The sequence below is a fragment of the Rissa tridactyla genome, chromosome 2 (genome assembly GCF_028500815.1).
Source record: "Rissa tridactyla isolate bRisTri1 chromosome 2, bRisTri1.patW.cur.20221130, whole genome shotgun sequence".
Taxonomy (NCBI): domain Eukaryota; kingdom Metazoa; phylum Chordata; class Aves; order Charadriiformes; family Laridae; genus Rissa; species Rissa tridactyla.
The window spans coordinates 107,786,290-107,803,319 of record NC_071467.1 but is presented as its reverse complement, the minus strand read 5'-3'; the positions used below and the strand labels follow the sequence as shown (position 1 = coordinate 107,803,319).

The following is a 17,030-nucleotide window of genomic DNA, read 5'->3' as shown; positions in this document are numbered from 1 at the left end:
GGACGGAGATGGGGGGAAGGGAGGGTCACAGCGACGACCCCTCGGGCAGGGCAGGGGCCTAGCGGCCAAGGAGATGGCGGTCGGCCAGCCATCGCCCGCACCACCGCCCTCCCGCCCCCGGCTCCGAGAAAGGGCCGAGCTCCCCAGCCCCGCTAACGCCTGCGGGAGACAGCGCCCAGGCCCCTCCGTAGCCCCAGCGAGGCTGGGCTGGGCCAGGCCCCGACCTGCCCGCGATCTTCAGAGGGGACGGGGGAGGGAGCGGCCAAGGAGGCGGCTGGGCTCGGGTCGCCGGCCCCGCGTCGCTACGGCTCCGGCTCCGGCTCCCTCTCCCTCCGCAGCGCCCCTCACCCGCCTTCAGGGGAGGGAACTGGCGGCTTCCGCCACCGCGGCCGGCCGCAGTCCTCAGCTCCCAGCGGCCCGCGGGGCCTCCCCCCGCCGTGGAACGGGGCGGGCCATGGAACGGGGCGGAACGGGCGGTGCCTCCGCGCTCTCCGGGCCGCGCCGGGGGGAGGTGGCGGCAGATCCGGGCTCGGCGGAGGCGGAAGGGGCGGGCGGACGCGGCCTGACTCTGCGGGACGCGCGATGCTGGTGAGTGCGGGGAGGCCGCGGCGTTGTGTCGCAGCGAGGCCGGGCCGGGCCCGGACCGGCCGGGGAGGAGGCAGCGGCTTTGCCGGGCCGAGGCCGCGCGGGCCCGGCGGAGCGGGGCCCGGCACTGAGTCACGCCGCGCGGAGAGGGAGCGGGGGAAGGGGAGGCTGGGCCCGGCCTGCCCGCCCGCCCGCCTTTCTTCTCCCGGGCGCGTACCTGGCTCTGTAGCGAGGGAGGCGGCGGGAGCTGTTGTCTGGCTCGCTCGCAGATCCGGCCTCAGGAGCCGCCGGCCGGTTCGGAGCGGGGAGGCCGCTAACTGCGCACTCAAAATGCATCGCCCTCGTTGGGGCGGGAGCTCGCCCCGCCGGCTGCCCCGGCGCCGCCAGACCTGTCCGCCGGCCAGCCTGCCCGCTCCCTCCCCGGGCCTGGCCGGCTCTCCCTTCCGCCTCCCTGCCCTCCCCCGTGACCGCGGCCCCCGCATGGCTGGGGCCGCCACGGTGGCCGCCCGTGCCTTTCCCGCCCGCCCCGCGGCTCTTAGACCTCGGGCCCGTCCTCCCGCGCCCCTGCTCTGCCTCCTCGGCCTCAGGGCTGCCCGCCCCAGCCACCCCAGGCCCTGCTCGTCCCAGGCCTCTGCTGTCTTCTCCTCATGAGCTTTTGTCCGTAACTTCACTGGGCACTGTTTTTGGGTGTTTATCTGCCTTCTGTCCTCCCTGTCCTTCTCTGTGCTGCCTCCTTTCACCCTCTTGTATCCCAGCCATCCCCAGATCCCCAGTGACACTCAGGTCTGTCTAGGAGCTGTTTTGTTGTACCTAGAGAAATTCCCCCGTGCCCCCAGTACGGTCGTGGCTGCTGGGGGATATTTCCCACAGCTCCTCCTTGTCATCTTCTCCAGATTTCTTTCACTATCAAGGACTGTGCACCAGGCTTCCCCTTGTTGCCACCTACTGTTGTGGCCTTACGAGAGAAGGTGCCCTCTGTAACCTTTTATTAGTCTGTGCATTTATTGCCTGCATTTAGATGACTAGTTCTGCAGTTTTTCATCGTTGGCAGGTAATCACCTCATTTGTTTCCCAGGAACTTTGCCACTGAAAGCTAACTGTGTCCTGACTGGGATCCTTTTCCCATCCTGCTTATTTCCTCTTCAATTTATATTCCATCACCATCATTATCCCCTTATTACCTTTACCCTTTCAGTTTTCTTCCTCACAGTAACTATTTACTTCACCATGCTTTTTTCCCCGTCTGATCTTATTTTCCTGTCATTAAAACCTTCCTTGTGATATCACCTAATACTCTTTCCTTCCACATACTCCGTTTCTTTGTAGACTCACATGCTGTCTCCCCCACTTTGTATTTAAATCCACCAGCTGTGCCTTTGAGGAGAAAGGAATTTAACCCTAGGTTATCTGTATACTTGTCAGTCAGCACTAAGAGGACACAGATTACTTAATTTCTTACCTTATTTTGTTTTCATTTGTTTTGTTACTGACTTCCTCAACAAACTTTCCCCAGTGTATGTGTTCATATATAATCATATACTTCCTAATACCTACGCATACCCTGGTGCTCGTCTGGGGAAAAAAAAGTCTGTCTGGGAAATCCTTTTGGCAGGACTGTGAGGAATGGTCCATGAGGACCAGAAATACCTAGTGGCCATGTAACTTAAATTAGGCCAAATATTGTTTGTAATACTATATTGTGAGTTGCTGCCTAACTGGTACAGGGTGTGTTTGGAGGGTTCTCTTTGGAGAAGTAGTAAGGTACTTCATAGGTACCATGGTGCATAGTTTTTACTCCAGAGATGCTCACAGTGAACTGCTGCAATGTTGTGTGTTGTTGTCTGAGTTGCATTGACACTCTGTGTCTCGGCTGGTGACTCTGCTAGAAAGAAGTCTTTTCCCCCTGCTTTGCAACTTCTCTTGTTTCTCAGTATTTGTTACCCAACAAATTATTTTATGTTTTTCTTAGTTGCTTTGGTTCTTAATATTAGTTACATTTCACAATCATATCATCACTATGTATTTGAGGTGCCATTGAAATAGTTGTCCCATATGGAGGTGTGGGGAACACATTTGATCTTGGGAGTAATTTATACAGCTAACTCTAGAATCCGGGTTTGGTGCCTAGCGTTAACAGCTTCTTGTTTTCTCAGCTGAGTACATGCAGATCCTAGTAACTCGACAACAGCTCAGAGCAACTGAACTAGGCTTCTGATCTGAATTACTTCTCTGGAGGAAACTTCTTCCGTTGCCTAGCCAGGGAACAAGTAGAGAACAGTTTCTTAGTTTAGGCACCTAAATTATGCATATGCGCCCTGCTCCTCATCTGACAAAACAGTTGTACTGGTTTAACTAAGTGATTTTTCTTCCACCTTAGTCCTTTTTGCACTGGTTTGAACTTGCCTTATAAGTTGGGCCTGTTACTTGGACTGTCGGCATGAGAAAATTGCAGTGCTTTAATTTAAACAATTTAAATTAATTTAAGCTAAATTGATGTACACCCTTATTTGGATACTGATTTGGGGGTGGCTTTTTTGAATTTAGCTTATTCTTAGTGTTGGCGTAAGGTCATGCATTTTAACTGCACTGTTATGAAAACAATACCGAGTCCTTTGAGAAAGTTATCTCAGATATTTAGCTTAAAAAGTGTTTTCTTACAATTGATATGTTAAGATCTCTGAGTACTGCTTTTCATCTGTTGTGTTTCTCAAGTAGTGCCTAGTTTTGTGTAGTCACAATTATTTCAGTAGGGCCCAGCTAATAATGAGTCACATCCTGGGTGTCAGTGGTTGCACGAATTGGGTATACCTGGAGTCTTCTCTCTTGGCATTGAAGTTTGGGGGTTTGTTTAGGTTTTTTTGTTTGTTTTCTTTTAAATTCCTAGTTGATTAAACAGCTTTAAAGATGCCCTTCTTGCACTTATACCACTCTCGACATCAAAAAATACGTATCGTGAATGTGAAGTGAGGCAATTGTCCTAGTAAGAAGTTGTCAGTGCGTTGCAGGTGGATACAGATGTCATGTGTACTACGCTTTTCAACCAGAAGGGCAGAATCAGGTTAAAGTGAAAGGTGACTGGATCAGTGCTGTCTGTTCAAGAGCATGGCCAAGCTGTTGTACTTCCCATGCTGTCCAACAGGGTCTGTCTGCCTTCATCAGGAGGAAAACAGAGTAGGTGTCCCACTTGGATGGGAGGACGTGCACAGGCAGTCCCAGCAGCCTTCAGGTCGCTACAATCCTCTCGCTGCACAGAGCTGGGAGGAAAGACAAGTGTGGAAAGCTTGCTCTTGGATGTTCTGCATGCGCTTTAGGAATACATGAACTTGCTTTAAACAGACTGCTTAGGTGCCAACATTGGTTTTTCGGCAAGTGTAAACTCATAAAAACCTTTTTATTACTGTATTTTTTAAGATAATCTTCAGGTAAAGAAATGGTTGTTGGAACCAACATTTAGAAGTCTAGGTAAAAGTTGTAACCTATATAAGGTACAAACTTAAACTACTATTTTTTTAATTTGTTATGGAGACCATTGAGTTTCCCTTACTTGTTAAAGGAGAATTTTCAGTAAGGAAACAGCAAGAAAATGTAATGGTTGGAAAATTATAGAAAGCTGTTGAACTTCTCTACATAAGTAACTTGCTGTTTTATTATAAGAGTTGTAGATTTATCAGTGGGGGAACGACTACAGATTGACTACTGATGGTTCTACAACAATGCAGTTCAGATCTGTTACAGACATGACTAAATGACTTTCATGATCAAATTGTCCTGACCTGATGTGCCTTGCTGTGGTGCTGTAACTTGTAGCCTTTAACATAACTACAGCGATGGAACGTTGTCAGATTTAAACACTTGTTGTATTATCCAGCATGAGTAGTTACATGAGGTTTAATCAGGGAATGGTTGCTGTACAGCTGCTGGGAAAAGTGCTATTTTAGGAAATAGTTAATTTTCTGACAGTTTTCTTTTTACTCACAGAACCTCTGATGCACAGCAGTGAACTGCTTCATGTTGCCACCTCACCTCTTATAAGTGATGCAGGTCAAAATCAAATATATTTTTTTAAATAAACCAAACATTTGTTACATTCCACTTTATTTAATGTCATGTTTTTCAAATTAAAACCTTGAAAAAATGAATGAAGGCTCCTGTGAAAATAGGAAAATATGAATTTCATTTTGCACTGCAGGAAACTGATATAGGGTCATATGTAAACTTTTGCCAGAGCCGGATTCTCTTTTGCTTTATCCTCAAGATTGCCATACCTTCTTTTCCTGTTGTATTGTGGACTTGTAAAAAGAAGCATGACCAGCAGGTCGAGGGAGGTGATTCTCACCTTTGTTCCGCTCTTGCGAGACCCCATCTGGAGCACTGCATCCAGCTGTGGGGTTCCTGGCACAACACAGACATGGTCCTATAGAGAGGCTCCAGAGGAGGGCAACAAAAGTGGTTAGAGGGCTGGAACACCTTTCCTATGAAAGAATGGCTGAGAGAGTTAGGGTTGTCTATCCTGGAGAAGAGAAGGCTTCAGGGAGACCTTATTGAGACCTTTCACTATAAGAAAGTTGGAGAGAGACTTTTTACCAAGGCCTGCAGTGACAGGACAAGGGTCAACAGTTTTAAACTGAATGAAGGTAGATTTAGATTGAACATAAGGAAGAAATTTTTTACGATAAAGGTGGTGAGACACTGGACCAGGTTGCCCAGAGAAGTTGTGGATGTCCCATCATTTGAATTGTTCAAGGTCAGGTTGCATGAGGCTTTGAGCAGCCCGATCTAGTGAAAGGTGTCTGTAGAAGGAGGGTTGGACTAGATGATCTTCAAAGCTTCCATCCAGCCCAAATCATTCTATGCTTCTGTGATTCTTGAATAAATAGTGTAATTTTGATGTGATGTTTTTCTGAAAACTCAGGAAAAACTAATGTCTCCTTTCCTTCCCCTTTTGATTATTCTAGTTTTGGACTTGGGAAAGTTTCACTGCTATAGCTTGGTCTAGCGGGTACAAAGCATTGCTTGACAACACAACTAAGAATAAAGGATCAAATACATTTTCTCTGAGGACTTTGTAGTTACGCACTAGATTCAAATATCAGTTCAATACTCTTGACTTCTGTTTTTCTGTAAATTAGAAGTACCTAAAGGTGATATAAAATGCTCCTTGTCCTTGGGTTTCGTTAGATTTGCTCTAGTTAATGTTGTTATATGTCTCAAACTTGGTGTTACTGTGAAGGAGAAATGGAAACTTTTATTCACACATAGGATGGTGAGGATCATTATGACTGAAAGTTTTTGCAGTATGGGCAGCTTTTGGCTCTGCTCTGGTAACGTACTGATCTTTTGAAGACATGGACATGCTTCTCATCTTCCGTTTTCATGTATTCAATTCATTAATATACAATGGAGACAGAAGATAATTTTTTTAAATTTAAAGCAGGGAGCTATAAGAATTTGGGTTATTAGGAATGCAATTTCAGCCATAGCTGAACTCAGAGACTTGTTGTTTGCATTTTTAATTTGCATCTGATGTAACTTGGCTTTTTGTTGCTCTGTGTGTTTAAGGCAATATCTTAATGTGGATTAGAGTTCAGAAGTAAGACTGCTGATGTGACCCTAGTTCACCCTGTTTTGCTCTGTAATTTAAACTTAATTTCATATGTAAATTTGCAAGCTCCTCTCATCTCAAAGCAGTGCAGACTGTCATCTGGAAGTTTTATCTAAAGTTTGGAGAACTGAATTGAGGGGAAAGAAGAGGGTTGTAGGAAATAGTTCTTGTTTTGTTAGCTGCTAGTCTTTCCATCTTGCTTTTCATGGTAATAATGTCATGGGGAAACGTTCTGCTTGCTGCTGAGTAGCCAAAGGAGAAACTTTTCAATGTACAATTGAAAACGCTTTTTTTGCGTTAGGGGCAACAAAGATGATTGAGGGACTGGAGCATCTCCCTTATGAGGAAAGGCTGAGAGAGCTGGGACTCTTTAGCCTGGAGAAGAGAAGGCTGAGGGGAGACCTTATTAACGTTTACAAGTATCTAAAGGGTGGGTGTCAGGAGGATGGAGCCAGACTCTTTTCATTGGTTCCCAGGAACAGGACGAGGGGTAGCGGGCACAAGCTGGAACATAGGAAGTTCCGATCAAATATGAGAAAAAACTTCTTTACAGTGGGGGTGACGGAGCACTGGAACAGGCTGCCCAGGGAGGTTGTGGAGTCCCCTTCTCTGGAGACTTTCAAGACCCACCTGGATGCAGTCCTGAGTAATGTGCTCTAGGCAATCCTGCTTTAGCAGGGGAGTTGGACTAGATCATCTCTAGAGGTCCCTTCCAACTCTGAAAAATTCTGTGCTTAAAAATGTCTGTATTTTCTTAAGAAAACAGACTGTTCTATTACTGTGCTTTTTTCAGAGAGAACTATGAAAAAGTTTTGTTGTCGCTGAAAATGTGCCTTTGCTAGAGGACCATCACTGATAGGAGTAGTATAAAATAAAAATGTATATCCTTAAGTAAATTAATTAACTTGATTTAGTTAGGTTCTATTGCATGCTTAGCTTTAAAACTTAATGGTGCAAGCTAAATCATCAAGAAGCAGGATGTAAGTGTGGCTGTCAGGGATGTGTATTAATTTTAACTTTTGCAAAATTAAGTTAAACTGTTGCATTTCTGTACCAGACGTGCTTATTGCAGTCATTAGAGGTCAAAACTGATTAAAAATTTGCTGAAAATGATACTGAAATTATGCGGAACAGCTCTGTGAAGTGTAAATTCCTTGGTGTGAGTTAGGGCTGTTACAGTTCAGATTTCATAGTGGAACCAGGAAAATCATGTATGAATCCCTTTCTAGGCTTTAATGAGAAAGTTCTCATTCTTTTTCTAGCTGGCAGTGGACGTGTGTGTGCTTTGTCAATATTTAGGCATCTGGAATGAAATATATAGGAGCTGTACTGCTTATTGCTAACAGTGGGGGGCAGCTTTCACAGTGTAGTCATTTTGTCACACGCAGGAAATGAATATGAGTATCTGCAACAGTCCCCGATTTGTAGACTGTTTAAACGATATGACAGTTGCAGTCCTCGTCACTTGTGAATGAAACATTAGCATGAAGATGAATATAGGAAGAAGCTCTTCAGTATTTAAGCCATGCTCTTGTGGTATATTTGAACATCTGAAAATGTCAGACCATTTGCAAGATGAGCCAACGTGGCCGTAATCTTTATTTATAAATGGAAGTGGCAAACTGCGTTGCCTTGATCGCTTGAGTTCTTGCAAAAGTAACAAGATGGAAGATGCTGTAAAATTAGCAAGCTGTTCGAAGATATTCCAGCCAGAATTGTTTTATGCTTGTTAACATTAGTACTTCTTAAAATTACTGATAAGAATCATCACCTTCCAAGAGCATGGGAAAACTTCGTATGGAAACATTACTACAGGTGAAAATTCCTGTTTGTGTCAGTGTGAAAGTGCATGTTGTGGTGCACTAAATGCTATTATAATGGAGGGGAATTTGTGTCGGGGTTCAGAGGCTTGTCCTGCAGATTCTGGCAGAGATCATGCTGTGTCTGAAGTGACCTGCAAGACCACACCAAGATTTTCTTGGTGGAGATCAGTAGGATCATGGTGTTTTAGATTATTAAGTTGAATTTAGTTAAAGTTTTGAGGCTGGTGAGAACTTCTGGAAAAGCAGTTATGTGTAAGAATTGTCATTGCAGGATCATTAAGGTCTCTAAAGAAGCTTTTCTCTAAAGGCTTTTTCTTCTCCAGGCTGAACAACCCCAACTCTCTCAGCCTGTCCTTACAGGAGAGGTGCTCCATCCGCTTGATCATCTTTGTGGCCCTCCTCTGGACCAGCTTCAACAAGTGTGTGTCTTTCCTGTGCTGAGGGCCCCAGAACTGGACGCAGTACTCCAGGTGGGGTCTCAGGAGAGCAGGGTAGAGGGGGAGAAACACCTCCCTTGACCTGCTGGCCACTCTTCTTTTGATGCGGCCCAGGATAACTCTTAAAGATGGTCTAACAAAACCTGAGAACTTTTGCCTGTATAGTAGTGTTAAGGTCATAATCCCTTACATTATTTGCAAATTTGCTGTTGATGCAGTAAGACTACTGTGAAACTTTTCTTGTTGGCAGGATTGTTAATATTGACCGAAGTTTACTTCAGCTGCAAGTGCAGAAAGGACAGTTTGCTTGTATATATGCCTCAACAAACCTCGTCTATTCTAGACCTAGCCTCTGTTTATTAGGTAGCACGTATATGGTTGTTTTTCTTTTGTTTTGTATGAGCTGTTGCATTACTGTAGTGAGATCTCTTGTCAAAAGTTGCAGGAACTGCTCAAGGAAGACAAGGGTAAAGCTGAAATCAAGAAGTAAAGGAAGAATGTTAAATAACTAATAGAAGCATAGGCAAAGAGAAGTGAAAAAGCAGCACACTCAAACTTGCTTGGTGTTCTTCTGAGGAATGGTCATTTGTGTTTTCCAAAAACCATTGTAATCGGGCATCCAAATTAAAAGCATGTCAGTTAAAAAGGCTGTTAGTGAACATGATCATGAATAATTTAAGTAAATAAGAAAGGTTTAAAAATTGCAATTCCAAGTTACTTCCATATATTCTGCTTAAATTTTAAAATCAAGGTGAATTTTTGTGTCTTTCTAGCTGTGAAGAATGCATCCAGGCTTTTATTTTGTTTTTTCGGCTGGCAACTGTATCATTGGCATGTGAAGTAACATAGGGGTGTATTCTTATAGCATTTTAGATATTATTGATCCAGATCTGTAACACATAGAGGAGGGGGTGTGAGAAGAACATTGAAGCCCTGAATGAAGGCATTGTCAGGGAGGTAAAGTAGCAACTACTCAATCACTTTACAGCAAATTTACACAACTTGGCATTGAACTAACTGGCAAATTAAGCGTACTTGCTTTTACTCTAAACTGCCTTTTTTTTGTTGTTTTGTTTTAAATGCTGTGCAGAATGCTTTTACCACCCAAAGACAACTTTTGGAAGGGAAAAGTGTATGCATGTATACATCTGCCTTTTCCACGTAATTAGGTGAACTGAATTTAACTCCCTTGAAAATAAGATAAGCTAAGGCTTTTCACACTACATGTAACTCAGTATTTTGTAATAATACAGAGGAACTGAACATTGTAATTTGCATAATTTGTCTCTTAAATATCTTTGATATTGAAATAGGAGAAGGATTCTAGTATTTCTCTTCTGGTACTGATATGATTTCTGTAATAACCATTTTTTACGATAGTTGTGGTTTCATTTTGCTGGGGCACAGTGGAAACGTCTCCTATAGAGAGAGTCTCCAAATGTTGATTAATTACACATTTGTAGCATGTAAAGTGCTAAGGATGTTACACTTGCTCCTAGTCTTGCTTTAAGGATCGGGTCCCTTTACATGTATAAACTGTCTGCCTAGTTTATAGTCTGTGTATTTAGTGACCTAAAATATTTCTGGACAGAAATGTCAGTGCTGTGAAACATTGTGTGCAGGACCATGGCTCAACTAAGCTATGTTACATTGTAGCTTTGAGCTCATAACAGTAACTTCAAATGAAGTCAAGTAGACACAAAATAATTAATCTGCAGGTGCCTGGATATAAAAAGTGTCTTTGCTATCATAAATCATGAGTGCAAGTGATTAGAGGGACAAAACAGAATTATTTCTCTTGTCTCTTTCCACTTCATCAAACATAAATATGTACTAGAATGGAGGTTGTGTGCTTTAGGTTCAAGAGATGTTTTATAACCTGGAAAATTATTTCCAAGAAATAACTTATCAATTGTAAAGGCAAAGAAGTAAAAGGTGAAAGCAAAGGGAAATTTTAAATGTCTCCCCACACTGCCCCTGTGCTTATATTGGATAAATCTTGTAGATTGTATTTTACAGGCTAACTAGCAGTGGAGGGCGGTATATTGTTCTCAGCTCTGCACTGTGCATTTACATGTCTTCTCAAAAGGTGTGTGTTTGCATGACTCCAAGAGGAATCTTTAACCTGGTTTGTGGGATGGATCATTTGCAGTGTCCTATCTATGAAACTGTCCAGGTTTGGTAAGAGAGTATATATGAATAATAAACTGACTTCTTTGGTTATGAGAGGGGTTTGGTTTATTTTTGGGTATGTTCTATATCATGCCTAACACTGAAAACAATAGATGTGCCTTTGGATGTTTATTGTAAGGCAAAAACTTGCCAAACATTTTGATATGGTAATACTTCAGGGTCACTTCAACCATAGCAATTTTGAAATTTATGTGAGCTAGAGTATAAACCAGCATGCAGTATCCTAAGTTGTTTTAAAAATAGTGTAAGAACAAGCAAACGGCTTGTGTTAGAACAAAGGTAGTGTTTAATTTGCTTCTGTTTTAGGTTTTTTTGAAAATACTTTTTGTGTGCTTGCGTCGTATGGCATTGGTTCAATCAGTATTGCATATCTTGGGTAAATAACCTTAATAGTTGCCTTGTCTCGGTGCAGATGTAGCAGAGACTTTGAGGGAGTAAAACTGGTTGGGAACCTTATTGAGTGTTGCTCTTTGCTGAATACAGGAGCATCTGTTGAATTTCTGGATCGGACTTGCTGAAATAGAGCAACAGGAGAGCAGGTTAAAGTAAGTTAGAGGAGTAAAGCTGGAAAAATGGGGAGGAAAGAGTTTGGCAGGAGGAGTTTCATCTTGTGTTTTTAAGTGTATGGCTGTATTTAACTTACTCCTTTTTCTTGTCTTTTGAAGCCAAAGATTAAATGTTTATTATGCTTCATCGTTTCAGCACAGAGGGCTGATCTTTTGCTTGTAGCGGCCGTTTAAGTGAATATGGTGACTGCATCGGTTTTTACAAAAGATGTCAAACTGCAGCCAGTGTCCAAATGAACTTGTACTGTATTTTTGTTACTAGGAAACTTGCGTTCAGTTTTAGAAAATGGATTTGAGGCAGTGCACGGCAGTGAAATTCTGACTTTTCATACACACTTGTAAACTTTGGAAACCTTGTAGCACTAAAAGTCTTTGAACTTATTTTTAATGGCATTCATTCCACCATAAATTATGAGTGAAACTTGCTTCTCTTCCCTAATGTGTGTGTTTTCAGTATGATTAAATCCGGTCACCTTAGCTCACGCTTTTAGGCGTGACAAGAATATTGTCCACATGTTTGAAATTAGACAAGGGAAAGAGACTTGGAAATTACTAAGTCTAGGTCCTGTGCCTCTCTACTGTGTCTTTAAAAAATGCTGTCTGGGCTCTTGGGTCAGCTGCAAAACTTTGCTCTGGACCTATAAGTTCTTACTGCACCGAGAAGCTGGCAACTTCAATCTGTAATTATTGAGATAAGCTATCTTGAAATCTGTAGTTGAGAAGTAAGTAGTTGTGGAAGAACAACAGGTGATGCATAGGCCTTGGAGCTGTGAAGCTGAAAGTTATGTTGTATTAGGACATAAAAATGAGGTACTCGCTCCAGCGGATGCCTTGAGATGCTGTAAATCTGGTGGGTTTTATTTATGTTTTTTTAGATAAAAGTAGGGTTAACTTTCAGATTTTCTTATAGGTCTCATTCAGCATACGCATAATTTTCCTCAGATGGGATATCTAAAAGAAATACCATTTATTATTAGGTGATCAGTAAAAAAAAAAAAAACCAGTTTTTCAATGTGATGTGTTTCCTTGCACATAAGGTGTGTCATGCTGTGTCCTCCTTCCCCCCCGCCTCTCCCCCCAGTAACAAAAAACATTTTCTTCTGTCCTTTAGGGCTGTTGCTCTGAAGTTCTGGCAGAAATATACACTCCTTTTGACAACTGGCATGGGCAGAAACGACAGACTTATTTGACACTGTTTTAATTGCAGTGCTTGGGTGAAAGATAGGATGATGTTGAATGCTGTCATACTGCTGCATCAAATTGTGTATTTATCATCTAGAATTTTTTTCATGTAAATATAGCTGGTCCTGAAGATACAATGAAGTCTGGGTTCTCCGGTCGAGAGCTACAGAGCGGATGTTGCGACTCAGGCAGGTGGTCCTGTCCATGAAGCAGGTCAACAGCGAGTTTCATCTGTTGGGGCGAGAAAGCAAGGTGATGGTCAGTTCGAGACTGACTTACGCATAGTCCTGCCAGCACCACTTTGGAAGATGAGAGATCTCACTGAGGTGAAGGTTATGACTTAATGTTGAGGTTTTAATTCATTTGTAGCAATTCATGGTTCTTGGGAGGGCACCTTGCTCTTGGCAGTTGCGCACAGGCCCGGGCACTGAGAAATGATAGACTTCTAAACTGTTTTCTCCCTCTTTCTAAGTTTAGCAATCAGGATGTTGGGTAAAGAGATGCAATGTAACCAGCGGACCAGATTTGACCTTCCAGAATTGTTTGCTAGGAGAGGTTTTCTGTGTGTGAATCACAAAAATAATTTTGAAAACGACACTTACACTTTTCACGTGAAATAGAATTTCGTATTTTCACTGTGTGTTTGTGTACAATAACAACTCTGTTGAGTAATAAAGCCTTGTTTTATCCCTCCTCTCTGTGCGTGTAACATCATAGCTTAGTTTAAGCACTAAGTACAAATGGTTGCTTTCATAAATATGATTTTGTAGTTAAAAGAATTCTTACATAGTGAAACTTTACTCTTGTTAAGGTAATATATTAATAATTATTTTTCTGTTTTTCTGCACATGAATAAATCAGAAAAAAATTAGTAGTAGTTCATAGCATTATTCATCTGGTGCTCCGTTTCCCAACTGTGCTAACTAGTAACTAACTGGAAGTAGTAACTTATTTGAGTCTAGGAAATTAGTGACATGATGCTATCATTCTGTATTCATGTCTTTAATTGTGAAATTTAAATTGGAAGCCAGCCAAGGGACAGTGAGGCAATGTTGTCAAATGCAGTGGAATTTATTCCTTATAAAGAATAGTTCTATGTAGTGGACTGCATGAGAAAATAAAAGTCAAAATTAAGTTCTTTCTCATGGCATTGTTTTTAACGGCTACATCCTGACTTACACATGGACGGTTACTTTAGGGGCAAGGGAGGGAAAATTGGTACAGTGTGAAGGAGGAACACATTGAGTTGAAAAGATTCTGGGAAGCGTAGTCTTTGTAGATGCACGAGGGTACATAAAAACTAGGAGGTGCTTAATTAGAGAAGAAAGTTAAATATTTCCATCATCATACAGGGGGAAACTCCACATCTGCTGGGCAGCTGGTGGTGGCAGGCTTGCAGTGGAAGGGTGGCTGCCTCTTACTGGCACCTGCAGAGACGTCTGAGTAAGAGCCCTGGCTGTCACTCCTCTCTGTGGGCTGCCTGGGAAGGGACCTTGGCCCAGTTGTGAACTATTGTAACGGGTGTGCTTTCTGCTAGTTAGCAAGGGGTTGGCCTTTTGTTAGGAACTTTTGTACAGCAGTGAAGTACTTTTCTATTAGTTCTGCCGAAATACTTTTACTAAAATGCACTCTAGTTCTAGGCTGTTTGCTTTTTGCAGATTAATAAGAGAGTAATAGTCAGTTACTTTGTACAAATACTGCAGTCATAATAGAGTTGTAGATTCATAACTGTGTCTTCTCTTGCTTCTGTGGAGAGTTCAAATAGTACCCAATTTAAGGAATCAAAAAGTTTCTTCCCTCCTGGATTGTGAACATCAAATTAGTTTTCTTGCCTTTTATTGCAATTCTGACTTAAGATCATAGTCCAAGATTGTGGGTGCGTAACATGCGCAGAGTGTTTCCCCACAGTAGAGGCAAATAGCCGCTTGTGAACCTTTGTTCTTTCTGGCTTTCATTGCTCAGTTGTGAAAGTCCATCACTATTAGTACTCCAGCAGGTTTGATTTCTAGAAATTAAAGAAGTTACATACAAATAAGGTATAATCTGTATTACACTTCAGCATGATGATGCATTATTCCCATGTGTCTTTAATAACCAGTTTGCTGTAATTATAGAAAAAGAATGGCAAGGTTGAATTTTAAGTATATGTTTTATAAGATATATATTGATTGAATTCTTGTTTTTTCTATCTAATCTCCTAAGTAATTGTTGCTCATGTAAAAAGAAAAATCAGCTGCAGAAGCATTTTGTGTCTGATTGAAATGAGACAGTACTTGTTGCTCAGATTGACATAATGAAAATACTTCTCAGTGCTTTTTTACTTTGAGATTTAAAGGCTTATGGGTGATGGATAATAAAGGACTATGAGGAGTGGTAACTTCTGTGTTACTGCAGTAAGACAGTCGTTGACTAAAAAAACCTGAAGAAATATCTCGATCTTAGCTGGTCTTTTTAAGGTCAAGAAGAAAAGGCAGAGGACAAGTCCTGTAAATAAATGGACAAGGGTGAGGGAGGGTATAACAGAATCCTTAATCTCTAAAACAGTGCGAAACGTGGAGTGGAACATGCAATATCCTAGAAGTGGCTGTTATGAAGCACCTATGACATACTGTAGATCCTGAAGGAACATCTTTATTTTCTGCTGCTGAAAGGCCAAAACCAAATAATAGGATTTATCGGATTTCGGCCTATACTATCCTTGAAATTATGGAAGAGTTCATGCAAGCCTTGGCTGGCAGGCTCTATTACAGGACAGATTTATCATAAAGCTGTGTTCTTGTCTATAGAAGCATGGCAAAAAGTCATCGTGTTTGACTGTGTTTTGAGTACTTCAGTGAATGGGCTGTAGGGTACAGAATCACAGAATGGTTTGGGCTGGAAGGGGACCTTTAAAGATCATCTAGTCCAACCTCCCTGCCTTGCGCAGAGACAGTCATGTTGCTAAAAGCCCCATCCAACCTGACCTAGAACACTTCCAGGCGTGGGGCATTCACAATGTCTCTAGGCAACCTCTTCCAGTGTCTCACCGTTCTCATTGTAAAACGCTTCTTCTTATATCTGGTCTAAATCTACCCTCTTTCAATTTAAAACCATTGACCCTTGTCCTGTCACAATATTCCCTTGTAAAAAGTCTTTCTCCATCTTTCTTATAAGCCCTCTCTATATATCGAAAGGCTGCAGTAAGAGTAAGTCGGTCCTGACTTACTACAAGTCTGTCATTTGTGGGTTAATTTTTTAAATCGTGTTACCTCCTTTGTCTTTTTTGGGTATCTTCTCAATTTTGTTGCTACAGTAGATAAGACATGTTAAAATTTCAAAAATATTTTTAAGGACTTGTGTAAAAATGGATCTTCTCTGCTTAATATTCTCAGTAGTCCTTGCCAGGTTGACTGTTTTCCTACTCTTATAATTTCACGAGGCTGGTGAATTGATAACCATCTTTTAACTGCCTCCCAAACTTTGTGCACTTAAGCACTCATGGGAGTAGTGCATTTTCGTAGTTTCTTCTTCTGTCACTCACAATTCATGCAATCTTTATTTTGTGCAATGGTGGTGTTTCTTCTCACCGTTATTGTCTGTATACTCTCTTGCTGGTAAGATGACATCGAAGGAAGTGGTGTTTGGTTACTTATCGGAGAAATTAATGTAAGCATGCACTTACCAGATAGAAAAATTCTCTGCTCCCTGGGACTTTCAGGTTACCCGTAATAGAATCTCAAGTCTGGAAGGGTTATTGATAACCAAAGAAAAATAGTTAGTTTTAGTATCTTCTGGTTAATCTTGGATATCCATCAGGATGCTTGTTAAATGGTGAGTTACCACAGAACCCCGAGCTGTTTGGAAATACTAAAGTTTTACTGTTTTATAGGGAGTAAACACTTCTTAGTCTGCTGCTTGGAAGGATTTTTACTGTTAAGTTTTCTTATTAGCATTGGGGTTTTGTTGTCAGCAGCACTGACCTAAGTACCTCCGGGCAGATCTGGGCACTAACAGTCACATTTTGTAGTGGATTGCTGAATTGCAAAATTATGTTCCTTGGTTTTGGTATTTCGGCTCTCATCATGGATTTCTCATCTGTGTAAATGAAAATGTTTCAATGGAATCATTCTTTTGTATTTTTTTCTCTAGTGTGAATGAATTTGGACTGTCATATAATGCATATGTTTTCTTTTCCTTTTGCAGATTGTCTTCCTGGGAAACATCACTCTTTATATGTAAAGAATATCTTGCCAAGTTGCTGCAACTGAGTTTAGAATGTTACTTGACTTGTGATTCTGATGGAGGAATAACCAGATCTCAGGCTGCTGCACTGGAAAACTTTACAGGAAATACAAAATGTCATCAAATAGGAGTCAGAACCCGCATGGACTTAAACAGATCGGTCTTGACCAGATATGGGATGACCTGAGAGCTGGAATTCAACAGGTTTACACCAGACAAAGTATGGCAAAATCCAGATACATGGAACTCTACACGTATCCTAATGCCTACACCAGTTAGTACTTTCACTGTTAGTCGATTAGAGATAGCTTTTTACTTCTCTAAACTCAAAATTGTTTCATAACTGTTTGACTTAATGTCTTTTAAGTATATATCTTTATTTTGAAGGTTAGCCTTTTCTGTTTAATCTTACTGGCAAGTA

At 41.9% G+C, this 17,030-nt stretch overlaps 1 protein-coding gene across 3 annotated transcripts in view; it reads left to right on the top strand.

Moving 5' to 3' along the window:
- Positions 1 to 442: 442 nt before the first annotated feature.
- Positions 443 to 17,030, top strand: part of CUL1 (cullin 1) — a 54,938-nt gene continuing 38,350 nt past the window's right edge. For 2 of the 3 annotated variants that reach the window (XM_054193444.1, XM_054193442.1), the window contains exons 1-2: positions 443 to 588; positions 16,571 to 16,863. In XM_054193444.1, the coding sequence (XP_054049419.1) occupies positions 16,724 to 16,863 (140 nt within the window). In that variant the 5' untranslated portion in view covers positions 443 to 588; positions 16,571 to 16,723. Of the gene's footprint in view, positions 589 to 7,979; positions 8,003 to 16,570; positions 16,864 to 17,030 lie in introns of those variants that run through there. The other variant, XM_054193443.1, reaches the window with a different exon arrangement.